We start from the raw sequence: 14,503 nt of genomic DNA on the forward strand, positions 1-14,503 counted from the left end.
GAAAACCATTGAAAATCATTGGTTCCATAATTCTGCATTTTCACTCACTCTCACATCGCACGAAAATCGCATGCTTTTATCACCAGTATGAAGGCGCCCTTATGAGATCAGGAGAAGAAAGATATACAGGGGGCTGACAAAAATATGGAAACACCGTAGGAGATGCATGCCTTAAGTTACATGGAATTATAAATCATATTTTAACCCCCTCCAATTCAGTTTTGGATTCAGGGTTTCCTAAAAGGCTTACTCTTTTTGCTGTTATACAACGGTGCCATCTGCTGGCTAAAGTGTGTGTGCACTAGAGAGGCTCCGACAGCGGAGTGGCTGGCAATAGACAGTGAGAATACCCTGTCTGACGTCTTCTGACACTGGAGCTGTACAAGTTTCATTCAGAATGTAGGAAGATGTCAGACAGTGGATTGGAAAGGGTTAATAAGACATGTAGAGACAGAGTGGAGGTAATATGACACAGATGCTGCTGGGCAGAAGTGAATATCTGCCCCAGTAACAAGGTTCCATTGGTATTATTGTATCTTGACGCCACCGGAAACTAGGGGTTTGACAGGAGGAACGCCCCTCTCACACCTCCAGCTCCCGATAGGGTCAAGGCACGAAGGTCCCAGCAGCATGGTGTGGTGCCGCTGTAACATGGCAGCATTTACATGTCATAATGTAAGCCTAAGAAGAATAGTAAGGCTAAACCTGCAGCGCTGCCAAAAATCAATGCAGACGCTACAACGTGTATGCTCCATCCCGCCACCATTTCAGCCATGCGTCCTAGCTGCCCGCCGGCTCACCCCTCCGTCCCAGCCACCGCCTCAGGCTTCCATCCCGGGGCGCGGGCTGTCAGCTCCGTTCCGCCGGCCGCATTAGTGGTCCCTGAGTAACTTCGCTTGGGCCTCCCTGCTGCCGACGGCATGCTGCGCTTGTACAGTGAGGGGGGGCTCCCCCAACTGGCCTGCCGCTGGGGAGGCCACTTGCTGCTGGGGCTGCACGGCTGTAGCGGTGGCGACCGCTGTATGGCTTTTCCATAAATATTTTTTGCCCTTCCAGGACTTGCAGCCGAATAACCTGTGCAGCCAATCAGGTACAGGGGGCATCACCCCCCTGTCAATCTTGGCTCCAGCAGGAATTCCTGGTGGTGTCAAGATACAGTTATACTGGTTCCATTGGTCAGGGGTTTGAGGTACTTAGCTGCTGTTACCAGCTGGCTCCCAAAACCACCCAGAGCAGGGCAAGAGGTGAAGTAAATACAAATTTGTGGAGAAAGCTCTCAGCCAAGAAGGGGGCAAAAGGGCAGCTTAGTGCTAATGATTAAAATCCCATGCATTTCGTATGGTGTTTCCATATTTTTGTTCACCCCTATATATACTCGGCAATCCCCACTGCTCCCGTTGAAAGGAATGGAGTGACATTGCACATATGCATCTTCTGCTCCACTTAGTCAGGGACTTTCAGGACCCCCATTCTCAGAATCGTTAGGTGTCTCTATGGTCACACTCTATTAATCAGAAAGTAATCCCTTATCCTGTGGATAGCGGATACCTTTCTAGTCATAATCCCCTTAAAGGGGTGTGCAGATCTCAGACATTTGTGGCATATCTGCAGGATGCCTGATAGATGCTTGCTTGTCCTACCTAATCCTTGAGAACTGGTCCCCTAACCCTGTCCCAGGTCACTTCTCCACCACATCCAGGATGCCTGAGGTGGACAGGTTTAACGGAAACGGCTGTCCCAGGCTATTTGCATAATTCCCATAAAAGTGCGTGGGATTTAAGGAAATGGCGAAGCACAGGTAGCGCATCTGTTTCCATAACCCTGGGCCCATCTGGCTGCTGCATCCAGAAAGGCATTCTCATCTCGGCCCTTATGGTCTGAGATAGAAAAAAACATTCAACCATTTAATTTTTGTTCTCTTGACTATTTTGTACTACATCTTCTTACTTACAACTTAATTTTTAATAATATAAATAAAGGATAATGCTAATTTACATTGTATTCACAGATCTATTAACTGCCTCAATGTCACCTGTATATATAACTGGGTCAATATATGGTGTATAAATCAGGTCTAAATTCACTGTTGTTATGAGGCTTGGAAGAATTTGTACTTTGTTGCCCTTTGATTTTGTGTTCAATTGTATCAGATGTAGATCTACTGGAACCCTTTTAAAGAACCAGAAGGTTAGCCACACTGGTAGAACAGTTGCTGTTGGTGCCTTAAAGGGGTTTTGTCATAAAAAAAGAAAAATTCTATACTTACCTATTCCTCCCCGTTAGTCTACTTACCACATCTCCTCACTGAGCTTCTGCAGTGCCCCCCGGAGTCATCTCACCACACGCCAGCCGGCTTGTTATGAAGGCTGCATTCCTTGCATTCTCTTCCGGCTGGGTCAGTGAAGGTCACGTCTCTGTGTTGTAGCGTCCACTGCCTAGGAAGGAATTCTGATTTATTTCAGAGACAGCTCGCATGAGCAGTCTCTGCAGTAGATCAGCACTCCCCCTGCTTGCTTGTGAGCTGTGACATAACGTACATTGGCTAGTGGGAAGAAGACTGCTGGCAATGTACGTAAACCTCACTGGAAGAAGAAGAATCAGGTAGCTGGAGGTGAAGTGATTCTCCCCCCCCCCCCCCCCCCCCCCGGACTGCAGGAGATAGGAGAAGATAGGTGAAGTGAAGATCTGGTAAGTAGACTGACGAGGGAGGAATAAGTACTGTCTTATACACCGGGTATACAGTTGTTCGAAAAAAAACAAAAAACAGTACTCACCTCCCGCGGCATTCTGCGGCTTGAAATCCCCACCTCCAGAAAGCTATTGCTGTGATTGGCTAACTCAGGCGGCGTCAGCCAATCACAGCCATTCAATTACATCATTGAATGGCTGTGACTGGCTAACGCAGCGCCAGCTTTCATTGGCTGATGCAGCCTGAGTTAGCCAATCACAGCCATTCAATGATGTTACTGAATGGCTGTGATTGGCTAACGCAGCTCCACCTTGCATTGGCTGACGCCGCCTGAGTTAGCCAATCACAGCATTAGCTTTCTGGAGGTGGGGATTTCAAGCCCTTATCCAGAAAGCAATGCCCTGTCGGCGAGGAGGAGGAAGCGGCAGCCTGCAGCAGCGCTGCAGAACGCCGCAGGAGGTGAGTACTGTTTTTTTTCCCCTACACCGTATTCCCGGCGTATAAGTCGACAGTTGGGGGGGTCGTCTTATACGCCCAGTCGCCTTATATGCCGGAATATACGGTAAGTATAGAATTTTTCTTTTCTAATGACAGAACCCCTTTAAGGCATGAGTTTCAATATGCTCTCCTCCCACAGTTTTTATTTAATTGTTCCCTTTCCCCACCTATAGATGACATTATTTATAGTACATACTCGCCACATCTGTCTAGGACCATTTCCTTCATACATGAGTAGTTTTCATTGCATGGTTGGCTGGTCACTCTATCCATATATATCCACTTATCTGTAGAATCTACATACAGTAACTCTACAAGGCTCTGCTGACTCCTGCAACACTCCAAATCACTTAAAGGGACTCTGTCCACTAGTTTTACCCCCAAGCTGCACTAAACCTGTAGTTCTGTGAGAGACAAGGAGTGCGGCAATGTAGGAAGGAGGCCTACTCCTCTTTAAGTGGACATTCATGCGGATAATAGCTCGAATGAGCAAAGGTTTTTTGGCCTAAGCATGGTTCCTCCTCCTCCGAGAGATGTGACTTTGGCATGTGGCTGCTCTTCTTTCCTCACTAGGCTATCTCCAACTGGAAGCAGGAAGGAGAGCGTTGTTGGAAGGCGTCCGTAGAGATGAAGTCAGTTCAGGTGTGGAGTTCCTGCCTTACAAGCTACTTAAAGCAGTTTCTGTTGATGTGCATTTTAGGGAGGACATCAGCAGCCACCCCTTGAGAAACTTGTCTTGCGGATTCTGTTGGGACAAGAGCCGTTCCACGGAAATTAAGAGACTGCCTCCTTTGATACTTGTAAATGCGAGGCTTCGCCGAGGAACACTGCTGCCTATTGTCCTATGGACTTGGTGGGGTGACTATAATTCCTGAGGATTCTGAGGTTGGAAACAAACTTGTTCCATTTATAAGTCCCGAGATAAGGAACTTGTTTACTGTTACGTATTCCGTCTGGATCGGCCTAAGTTGATCTGTTTATTTATAAAAGTTTTAAGCATTGCAAGATGTCTTACTACCCGAATTTTCCTTGACGGTCCCGCTGGATCCTTCTTCCAAGGGAGTTTTACAATGAAACAAAACATCACCCTGTTGCTGACCTTAAGTGGTTAGAGCCCAGGCATGAGAGCCTAATGCCCCTGTTACTTGAAGTGCAGGAACAAGGTACTATGACTCTCACCCGCAAACATAGGCAGATGCAAATTTAGGCAAATCACCCTATAGCCCCCTCCACACCGGGCAGTGTAGATTCTGCTCCAGCCATAGGAAAAGGGAACGCCACACCTTCCCCTGGCTGCTCCACCCAGCCAAAAGCCAAGGAATCCCAACACCCTTCCCTAGCTTTTCCACCAAGCCAGAGGCCAAGGGAACCCCATACTTTCCCCTGGCTCCTCCACCCAGTCAGAGGCCAAATGAACCCCACACCTTCCCCTGGCTCATCCACCCAGCCAGAAGCCAAGGGACCTCCACACCTTTTCCTGGCTCCCCCATCTAGCCAGAGGCCAAGGGAACCCCACACCTTCTCCTGGCTTGTCCACCCACCCAGAAGCCAAGGTTACCCCACACCTTCCCCTTGCTCATCCCCCCAGCCAGAAGCCAAGGGACCTCCACACCTTTCCCTGGCTCCCCCATCTAGCCAGAGGCCAAGGGAACCCCACACCTTCTCTTGGCTTATCCACCCACCCAGAAGCCAAGGTTACCCCACACGTTCCCCTAGCTACTCTTCCTCTACATTAGCTAGTAATTTGTCGGTAAAGTTTCTGTCAATTATTCTTCTGTTGACGACCTTTCTTCCGTTTTGCTCTTGTAATGCATGTTTATTTACTCCAGGTCCTGGCCGGCCCTTGCTCTCTTTCTGAACTGCAGCATCAGAGTGAGATTTCTCTTCATACCTCGCACATGTGCAGTTTGACTTATGAAGCCGTGTCCTATGTAAATACTGTCCCTTCTGCCTCTTGCCTTCACAGGATACAACATCTATTCTTCTTTGTGTCCGTCTTCATCAGCCTCTGACTTCCCTTTCAGTAAGGCTGTCCTTCTCTATTACTGGGAGTAGTAGCCCTGGCCTCTAAGCTAGCGGAGCGGACAGGCCCCATCACCACATTGTGGTGTCTACTGTACCCCCTTCTGTACTTTAGCACTTCTTGTCACTCAGTGGTACTATCAGATTCAATTTTCCCGATCCACCCCTCATTCACATAATCCAGCTGGGGGAGTGTTAGGCCTCATGTCTACGGGAAAAAGAACAATTGAAATCCGCAGCAGATCACCCACACGTGGATCCGCACCCCATAGGGATGCATTGACCCCCCGCGGGTAGATAAATACCCGCGGATGGTCAATAAAAGTGAATAAAAAAATTTCTGAAGCATGAAAAAAAATGGACATGCTCCATTTTAGTGCGGGTCTCCCGCGGGGACGGCTCCCACAGGCTTCTATTGAAGCCTATGGAAGCCGTCCGGATCCGCAGGAGACCCGCGCCTGAATTAAACTCACCTGCTCCGGGCGATGCGTGTCTTCCTTCCTTTGCGGCAGGATCTTCTCTCTTCGGCCCGGCGGATGTGCCCGGCGCATGCGCGCGGCACGCAGCCGGCGTGCCGAGCACATCCGCCGGGCCAAAGAAAGAAGATCCGGCCGCGAAGAAGGGAAGACACGCACGGACCGCTGCAGGTGAGTTTATTCTTATTTTAATGTCTCATGTCCGCGGGGCAGGAGGGACCCGCTACGGATTCTCCATGGGCCTGATTTTCCCCGTGGACATGAGGCCTTAGAGTCTACATTCCCCCCTTAATGCCCACCATGATCTACGGCATCCCAGAAGCCATTGCATCAGTCAGTCGTGATCCGCTACAACTTTTATGGCAGGAACTTGACTACAGACTCGATGTGTGGACACTGACAAAGGGGGCCACATTCATCACCGCTAAGGGGGGACACATGTTTGATGTTGTGCAACAAAACTTTTTGAGTTTCTGTTTCCATAGATATCAAATTTCTGTATCTGAGTGTCATTAAACGGAGTTATGAGGGATTTCACATCCAGCAAGCCCTACAACGTTGGCATAAACAAAATAAGCATATTGGCTCCATTTTCTTAGGGGAGTTTTTTCTACATTTTTGCTGTGCAGGATAAAGAGTGTGTTCAATTGGTGTACAGATCATTATGGATACAATACCGAATATGCAGTTTTTTAAAAAATTATTATATACAAAAAGGGGGAAGTGTGCAAAAAAGTTTAGTTTTTTTAAACTATTTTTAGTTTACATTTTTTAGGTTCCTGTAGGGAATTTGAACCAGAGAAGCTTTGATCGCTATGATATAGCGTTTTAGTACTGATGTACTGCACTGCATTATCGCTCACATTAGCGATCACAGGCTACGGCAGGCTCAGATGTCATTGTCTGGCATCTGGTTACCATAACAACCCATTGGCCCTATGCGATTATATAGAGGGGGACTGATGACATCACAGAGGGAGCACGCTCCCTCTTTTCGAACCCGTTACATGCTGCTATCTACATTGACTAGTGGTTAACAGTAGGGATCAGTGACAGTCACAACCGGTTCCCACAGTTGGATGGCGCAGGCAGTTGGAGGCTCTGTATTCTCTACTGCCCGAATTACACAGGATATGCTTTAAAAAAGATACTTAATGCTCGATCAGCACAACCTTCCGCCACGCTCTGTCATAGTCCTGATGCATGTGAGTGATGTAGTGACGCATCACGGGGCCTACTCTACTATTGTTATCAACTTATCAGCACACGACTGGGACATCATATAAGGCTGCTCTCAAGGAGAGAGATAAGGAGATCATTGCGAGGGCCGGTGGGTTTCCATAGCAACTGCATGCTAGACAATGGTGTCCAGGCTTGCCATGGCCTGTGATCGCTATTGTGAGTGATAATGCATTGCAGTACAGAATTACTGCAATGCATTATCATAGTGATTGGAGCTTTTCTGGTGCAAATCCCCTAGAGGGGCTAAAAATTTTAAAAGAATATATATAAAAAAACAAAACGCATAAAAAAAATCCCACAAAAAAACCCTTTCTTTGTGCACTTTCCCCTCATTGTATAAAAAAACTTAAAAAATAACAACACATTTGATATCATCGTACCTGTAACGGCCTGTGCAATAAATTGAGCACACTAGTTATCCTGTAAATAAAAAAAACAAAGCAGATCCCAAATGCTTTTTTTGTTCATTTCACCTCCCAAAAAAACGAAATAAGGGCCCCTTCAGACAGATGAATTTGTGCATGCAAAGGTTGCACGCGTAATAGCTGGAGAATAGAAGGCATTGATTCAATGGGTATGTTCACGTTTCCGTATTTTGCGCACGCATTTAGACAAATTTTATTTTTCTGCGTATTTGCGCACCAAAGGTCATCATAGAAGTCAATGGGGGTGCGCAAATGCACAAGCAAAACGCAAGGAAATACACGAAATATTGTGTAATTGCGCTGCAAAGATAACACATCTGGAACTCATTAGCCATTTAAATCGGTGCATTTGTTTGCCGCATGCAAATTAACATGCCTTGTGGGGGCAAAAAGTACAGTAAAATACGCTGATTCGCATGCAAAATAGCATTGTTCATCACACAAAAACGCAGCGCTTATGTAAAGGAAGCCTAAAAGTGATCAAAAAGCTGACAGCTCGTCACACAAAGAACAAGCCCCTGTCTGACACTGTGCCTTGAGCAGATCTCATAGAAGGTTGTAGCATCCCATAGGGTGACCCCAGACACAGGGCATACGTTGCGGAGCTAGGAGGGTAAGGTGGATGCTTGTCACGTTGGCACTTACCAAGCTCCCTCCCAGAGGGACACATATAGCCTCATCTAGGGCAGCGCTGGGCCTCTTCCGGACACCCCTAGGAGAGGGATGGCCAATAAACATGCGAACAGATGTTGAATTTGTCACGGGTGACGCCACCGTTCCGTTACCCACTGAAATGACCCTCAGCGGTAAATAAATGAGCTGCAGACTTGTGTAACATACCTCAGGTTCCTGGGAACAGTCAGGGCCTGGCAAAACCTTACTTGACATGAACTTAGTAGAAGGCACAATTATACAAGATGGCCGTGCAGGCAAAACAGTAGACTTCCGGGAGGAAAACACAGGATGACACCAGTCCTGCAGGCCTAGTTATCTGACAGGCACTGCTCCTAGAAGGGGAAATCTCCAGAGGAGGATAGGGGTAGGGACACTCCACAGACACGTTTGGTTATAGTACCTCTGCACGGTGATCTCAGCCTTGGCTCTCCACTCTCACTCCTCTGTGGTTACTGGCATATAGATCTTCAGAAACCGCTCCTCCTCTTCCATTCTTCACCACATAAGAGTTGAAGGTACCCACATGTGGCTGGCACTCTTACTCTGGAACCCAGAAGAAAATGGAACTCTCTCTCCAACTCACTACCACACCCAAAACACTCATATTTAGGCTGGGTTCACACAGGGCGGATTTGCCGCGGAAATTCCGCCGCGGCAAATCCGCCCGCGGCCGCTAATCTTGGGACGGCCAATCCGCTGCGGTAAGTCAGGCTGGAACCGCGGCTGCGGCCGCCGCGGTTTCAAAATATGCAGCATGTCTATTTATCTTTTCTTTCCACCGCGGCCGCGCTCTCCTCTATGGGAGCGCCGGCCGCAGCGGAAAAGCGAGCGGCCGGGCCGCTTCAAAGCCGCCGCGGGTTTTTCCGCAGCGGTTCTCCCGGCGGAAATCTTGCGGTTTGTGCTGCGGCCAAACCGCGGGATTTCCGTCGGGAATATGCCCAGTGTGAACCCAGCCTTATAGACAACAGACCACGTGACTAGACAAATATTGATACATTGCAGGTATCTCCCAGTCTCATGCAAACATTAACCTCTCACTTGCTGCAGCTGTGCAATACACCTAACAAGATGACTAGACAACTTTGCACAGCGCATCTAGAAAAGACATGACATGTATGACATTTATGGAGGGGCCAGAAATATACGTTCTGGGCTACTACAAGGTCATGTTAAAAATTTGAAGAAAAAGCAAAAAGGCGCTCCGTAGTGTAATACCACACTGATATAGTAGAACAATAGGATGGAAAATTGGTTCGTCCGAGCGCACCATTTACCTGCTGTCTCTGAACGTTTATTGGGCATTTTATGTAACATCAAACAAAAAAGGGAGTGAAGCCTCAGGAGCATTCACAGTGTTAGGTCATCAGAGTTTTTCCAATCCTTTACAACTAATGATACCCTCTTATTTTGTATTTGTTCTTAAAAGTTCATTTTGGTCTTTACAACGGAGGAGATGAAGATTCCCAACCTGGGGAACCGCAATAAGTAAAACAAAAACTTTAACTTTACCCACAGCACAACCGCCCATACTGTGTACACCCATTATCCATGCGAGTTATAAAGGCTAACCCTCATGTCCATGGGCGAGTTGGATTCTGTATGCGTGAGCCCGCAGCGGAATCCAACCCTGCTTGTGGCCGGCGACCCTGCTTACCTGTCCGTGTCTTCTTTCTTCTGCACTGTGTGCGAAAGTGCCGGCTGGCGCATCAATGTGAATGCTCAGTACAGATTTTTTTAAAAATCTCCTGCTCTTTCCACGGAATCTGCGGCCAATCCGCAGCGGACGGGCTGCGGATCGGACGGCTTCCATTGACTTCAATGGAAGTGGGGGAACCGCACTAAAATGGAGCATGCTGCGATTTGTTTTCCACATGCAGAATCCGGAAAGCAAATACGCATGTGTAAACTGATGCCCATGCTTCAAATCCGCCATGGACATTGGACCTAAAGAGGGGAGAACTTCAGATTTTCCAGAGAAAAGGAATTAGTCAGATGTGTCCAATGCAATAATGGGGCAGTCAACTCACGACCCAATATTTTGGTAAATTTGGCAGGGCAACCTCTAGCCATATATGTCAATTTATATAGAGGGATAACACCGTTTATCTCACGCAGCCAACAGCTCTAGTAAGTTTTTTTGAAAGTTTCCAGTCAAGCAATATGACTTTTTTAGCATAAAAAACAGCAATTTGTATAGAGTATGTGTTGTTGCATCAACCGGAATGTCTTCCACAGGCCAAAGAGGCAAACTTTAGGATGTAGGCTATGTGGGGTTCCCAGTTGTGTCTCCATAAACTCAGGAATATCCCACCAGTAGGTTTGTAAGACATGACATTCCCAACATGTATGCATGATTGTACCTGTACTCGTCAAACATCTTATACAGTCTGTACTGGGAGATAGGCCCATAGCATATAGTCAGGTAGGCGTATAATAGATTCTATGAAGGAACTTGACTTATATTAGTTTGTCTCTAGTACTAATTAAGGTAGGCCAAGAGTCGGCTAAGAGGCCACCCAGGCCTTCTCCTATATTGTAATAGATTTTGCTTAGGTACTGATGAGCTTCAGGTTACCACTCTGTTTGCTTCCTTTTTCTGTAGAGTTCTGTAGAGCTGCCATTTTAGCAATTCTATGTCATTGAAGAAAAAAACACTTAGAAAAAAATTCTGTTGGCATGTAAATAGTCCTAAAAAAATGTAACTTTTGAAGTCTTCATAAATAGCTAAATATAATTATTTCCGGCTACAAACCTTTCTAGAGGAAAAATGATGGATGGCGTCATGCTTACTCGAATAAACAATGTTTCAGGAAATTTCACAAATCAAGAATGCAGATATTTGGTCAAGAGCAGTTAATTAAGCAGTAGTCCCGTCCATGCAATGTATGAAGAGCCTCCCTTCAAGCTCCACACTAGCTCAACATGTTTATAGAATCTTCATTAACTAAGGACTTAAATGTGATAAGCTCAGTTGATACATTGGAATCCAAACCCCAGATAAGAGCCAGGGAACACTTTGGTCTTCCTCATAACTGCCAGGATAGTAGCTTAAAAAAAATTACTCAAAGAAGAGCCCGGACTGGCTTATTCCTGTCAAATTCATCCACTGCACATGAAGGAATCTTTAGACCCTAACATTATCTTATAAGCAGCTACTGATTTAAGAGAAAACTCAAGCATGATGCGGAAGGCCAGGTTACCGGTGCTATGCTCCTTAGTTATATTCCTCGCAAGGTTTACACTCAACAAACCATTGCCAGAGTGGGAAATAAAAGACCGTACTCATCCTGAAGAAGAGGTAGAAGACGTTCTGAGCTCCTTGACTGGAACAATGAAAGAGCACCTTAAAGAGAACCTGAATTTAACAGGAGTCTTATTTCAAGAGAAGTCCACAATGAAGCTTCCCCAGTATATGATTGATCTCTACCACCACTACGCAGATGATAGGACGTCTATGCCAGTGTCCAACATAATCCGAGGTTTTAATGTTGAAGGTAGGACAACATGTGGCCTTCTGTATGGATGGTGTAAACATACCCCAGTCTGTGTTTATTCCTATGTTAGATATTGTAGACTTTTTTTGGTTATTTACTAACTTTTGTTCCCATAGACAAGATTTCCTACAAGCAATTTTTGATATGTTTGTGGACTTCTAATGCCAAGATTAGTTTGAAGAAATTTAGATTCAATAACATGATGGTTCAACTAATGATGTCCTAGGGCTTTTACTAGGAAATTGAGAATTTAATGTCAAAGGGTTAACTTTTTCCACCATTTAAAAAAATCACATCAATGCATTGTCATACAGTATGGTTCAAAAATACATAGAAACATTATATTTTAGGCCAAAAAGATAAACATGTCAATCTAGTTCAGCCTATGTTGACCCAGAAGAAGGCAAAAAAACCTAATGAGGTAGAAGCCAATTTTCCTGAAGTTCAACCAGGAGATGCAGAGTATGAGGAAAGCTCTAGTTTATTATTGAGTCCAGTTTACGATGAAGTAAGAAGAAACACCTTCTCACACTTGGATCAACACCCAACAAAGTAATTTTACTGCTTTCAATAGAATGTTTTTTGGAGAAGTTCTCACTCTTAAGCTAATTTGTGAGGCTGATCATTCCACATCTTCATGGCTTTAGTATTATAAAATGCGTTTTGTGGTTGGATATCGAACCAGTGGTTGCCCTCTTGTTTCATGAGGTGTCACACATTTTTATAATTTGCCATGTTATCTACCATTCCAACATTTTAGTTCTTCATGCTGTTGAACAATTCAGTTTCCCTTCTTTGCTCCTTTCTCAACTCCGAGGCACGCTGTAACTGGAAATTGGTGAGTCGGTGGCCTATAGTGAGTTGTTTATTTAAAATGAGGTTGCCCTAATTGTAAATTATGGTCTTATCTTTTGAGTCTATCCCTCTTAATACACAACGGTATGTACAGCAGAACATAGAAAGCATGATGTTAACCAAAAAAATGGATCATGTGATGTTATTTTTCTTAATTAGTGAACTAAAAAAAACTTATTTACAAACTTTTGGATAGGCCCCGTCATCAGTCTTGCTCCGAACTGCAAAAGTCATCACCTTTACTACCCCTCAGTCTGTTAACCCCTTAAGGATTGCCTATTTTTTTATTTTCAGTTTTTCCTCACCACTTTCCATAAGGCTGCCTGTTCACGGGTGTTGCGGTATCCCGCACCGGAGACCCGCCGCGGGATACTGCCGCCCGGGAGCATGAGCCTGCAGGTGGATCTCCGTGGTCAGCCTACCTGACAGATAGGCTGACCGCGGAGAATCACAGTAAATTCACAGCATGCTGCGTATTGCCGCCTGCGAGCAGAGAATCGCAATGATTCTCCACTCATGGACAGGGGGGGGGAAGCGTTCTCCATAGCAACGCTATAGAGAGCTTTCACTGCGTTCCCCGCGGGGAGCGCAATTCAAACCCGCCTGTGGACAGGCAGCCTAAATCATAACTCTTTTATAGCTGTCTGAGGGCTTGTTTTTTTTACGGGACAAATTGTCTTTTTCAATCTATCATCATGTACTGAAATACTCAGAAACATTTCTAAGTAGAGTGAAATGGAAAAAAGAAACATAATTTCGCCATCTGTGGGGCGGGGTGGGTTGTCTTGTTTTTTTACAGTCTACATACTGTAGCAAAAATGGCATTATAATTATATTCTGTGGGTCTGTATGATTACGATGACACCAAACTTTTATATATATATATAATAGAATAGCTTCAGAAAAAATGACAATAATTTTCTGGCGCCACAACTTTTTTATTTTTTTGTCCACATAGTTGTGAGAGGGCTCAAATTTTTATGGAGGGATGTCCTGTAGTTTCTATTGGTACCAATGTAGAGTACATACAACGTTTTGATAGCGGGGTGACCAAAAAAGTACAATTATAGCATTGCCTATTCTTTTGTTCTCACAACATTCACCGGGTGGGGTAAATAATGCGTTACTTTGATTGATCAAAATTTTATAGAAGCAGCAATGCCATTGCGCAAGGGCCATGAATCGGATGGCTTCCATTGACTTTAATAGAAGTCATCCGCGTGGAATAAAACATGCTGTGCTTTTCCCTCCGTGAGCTGAAAATCGCAATTGATTTCCACTGGTGGACAGGAAAAAGTTATTGTCAACAGTATGCGCATGGTCAGTATTTGCAGTGCAATGCAGATAAGCCTGTGTGCATTTGACCTTAGGGGCGCCTGCACACAAGCGGAAATTCCGCGACGGGATTTCCCGCAGAATTTCCACCGCTGGAAGCCTGCATAGGATTGCTTTAACAAACGCAATCCTATGCAGACGGCTGCGATTTGGCCGCGCGAAATCTCGTGCGGCAAACAAATTGCGGCATGTCCTATTTCTGTACTTGGCTCGCAGAGCCCCGCACAGAAACATCACTCACCCGCCGCTGGCTCCGGTCTGCGCATGCGCCGGCACAGGAAAGAGTCGGGGCCGCGGGCGCGGGTAGGTACGCGCTGGTTCCTGCAGGCGTTGGGGTCGGGTCCCGCGGCGAAAATCCTCGCCGCCGGATCCAACTCGCCCGTCTGCAGGCGGCCTTAATCAGAGACCTAGCTTGGTTGACTGGGATCAGCGATAAATGATAATTGTCTTTAGGTTTGTTAGCGCAGGATACCTGTAACAACTCTTTGCTTGGATGAATGGGGATTGCTCTCTTCCAGGCCCTCTCGCAAAGGTTCAGCATCTGAGAGTAGGGAACAGAGGAACCGCTTGGCAATGGACTTTACTAGTCAGCACTTCTATCCCTCTTTACCAGAGGAAAACTGCTTGTGGGAAAATTGTGACAGCCTTGTAGCACAAACCAGGAGAGACTTCTTTCTTCCTCCGTCCCCAGCTTAGCTGCTCTCAGCACACCCTGCAGGCTTCTCACTGGCTGTATCTCTTTTTCTCGAAGTGAACCATACTTAGGACTGTATCTGCGACACTGCAGTACAC

The 14,503-nt window shown here is 46.0% G+C and overlaps 1 protein-coding gene across 1 annotated transcript in view; it reads left to right on the plus strand.

Annotated features, from left to right (window-relative positions):
• Positions 1-11,205: 11,205 nt before the first annotated feature.
• The window catches only part of LOC136587415 (dorsalin-1-like), a 36,621-nt gene continuing 33,323 nt past the window's right edge, over positions 11,206-14,503 (plus strand). The window contains exon 1 of the mRNA XM_066585983.1: positions 11,206-11,521. Within this exon, the coding sequence (XP_066442080.1) occupies positions 11,206-11,521 (316 nt within the window). The remainder of the gene's footprint in view (positions 11,522-14,503) is intronic.

The sequence above is a fragment of the Eleutherodactylus coqui genome, chromosome 13 (assembly GCF_035609145.1).
Source record: "Eleutherodactylus coqui strain aEleCoq1 chromosome 13, aEleCoq1.hap1, whole genome shotgun sequence".
Taxonomy (NCBI): domain Eukaryota; kingdom Metazoa; phylum Chordata; class Amphibia; order Anura; family Eleutherodactylidae; genus Eleutherodactylus; species Eleutherodactylus coqui.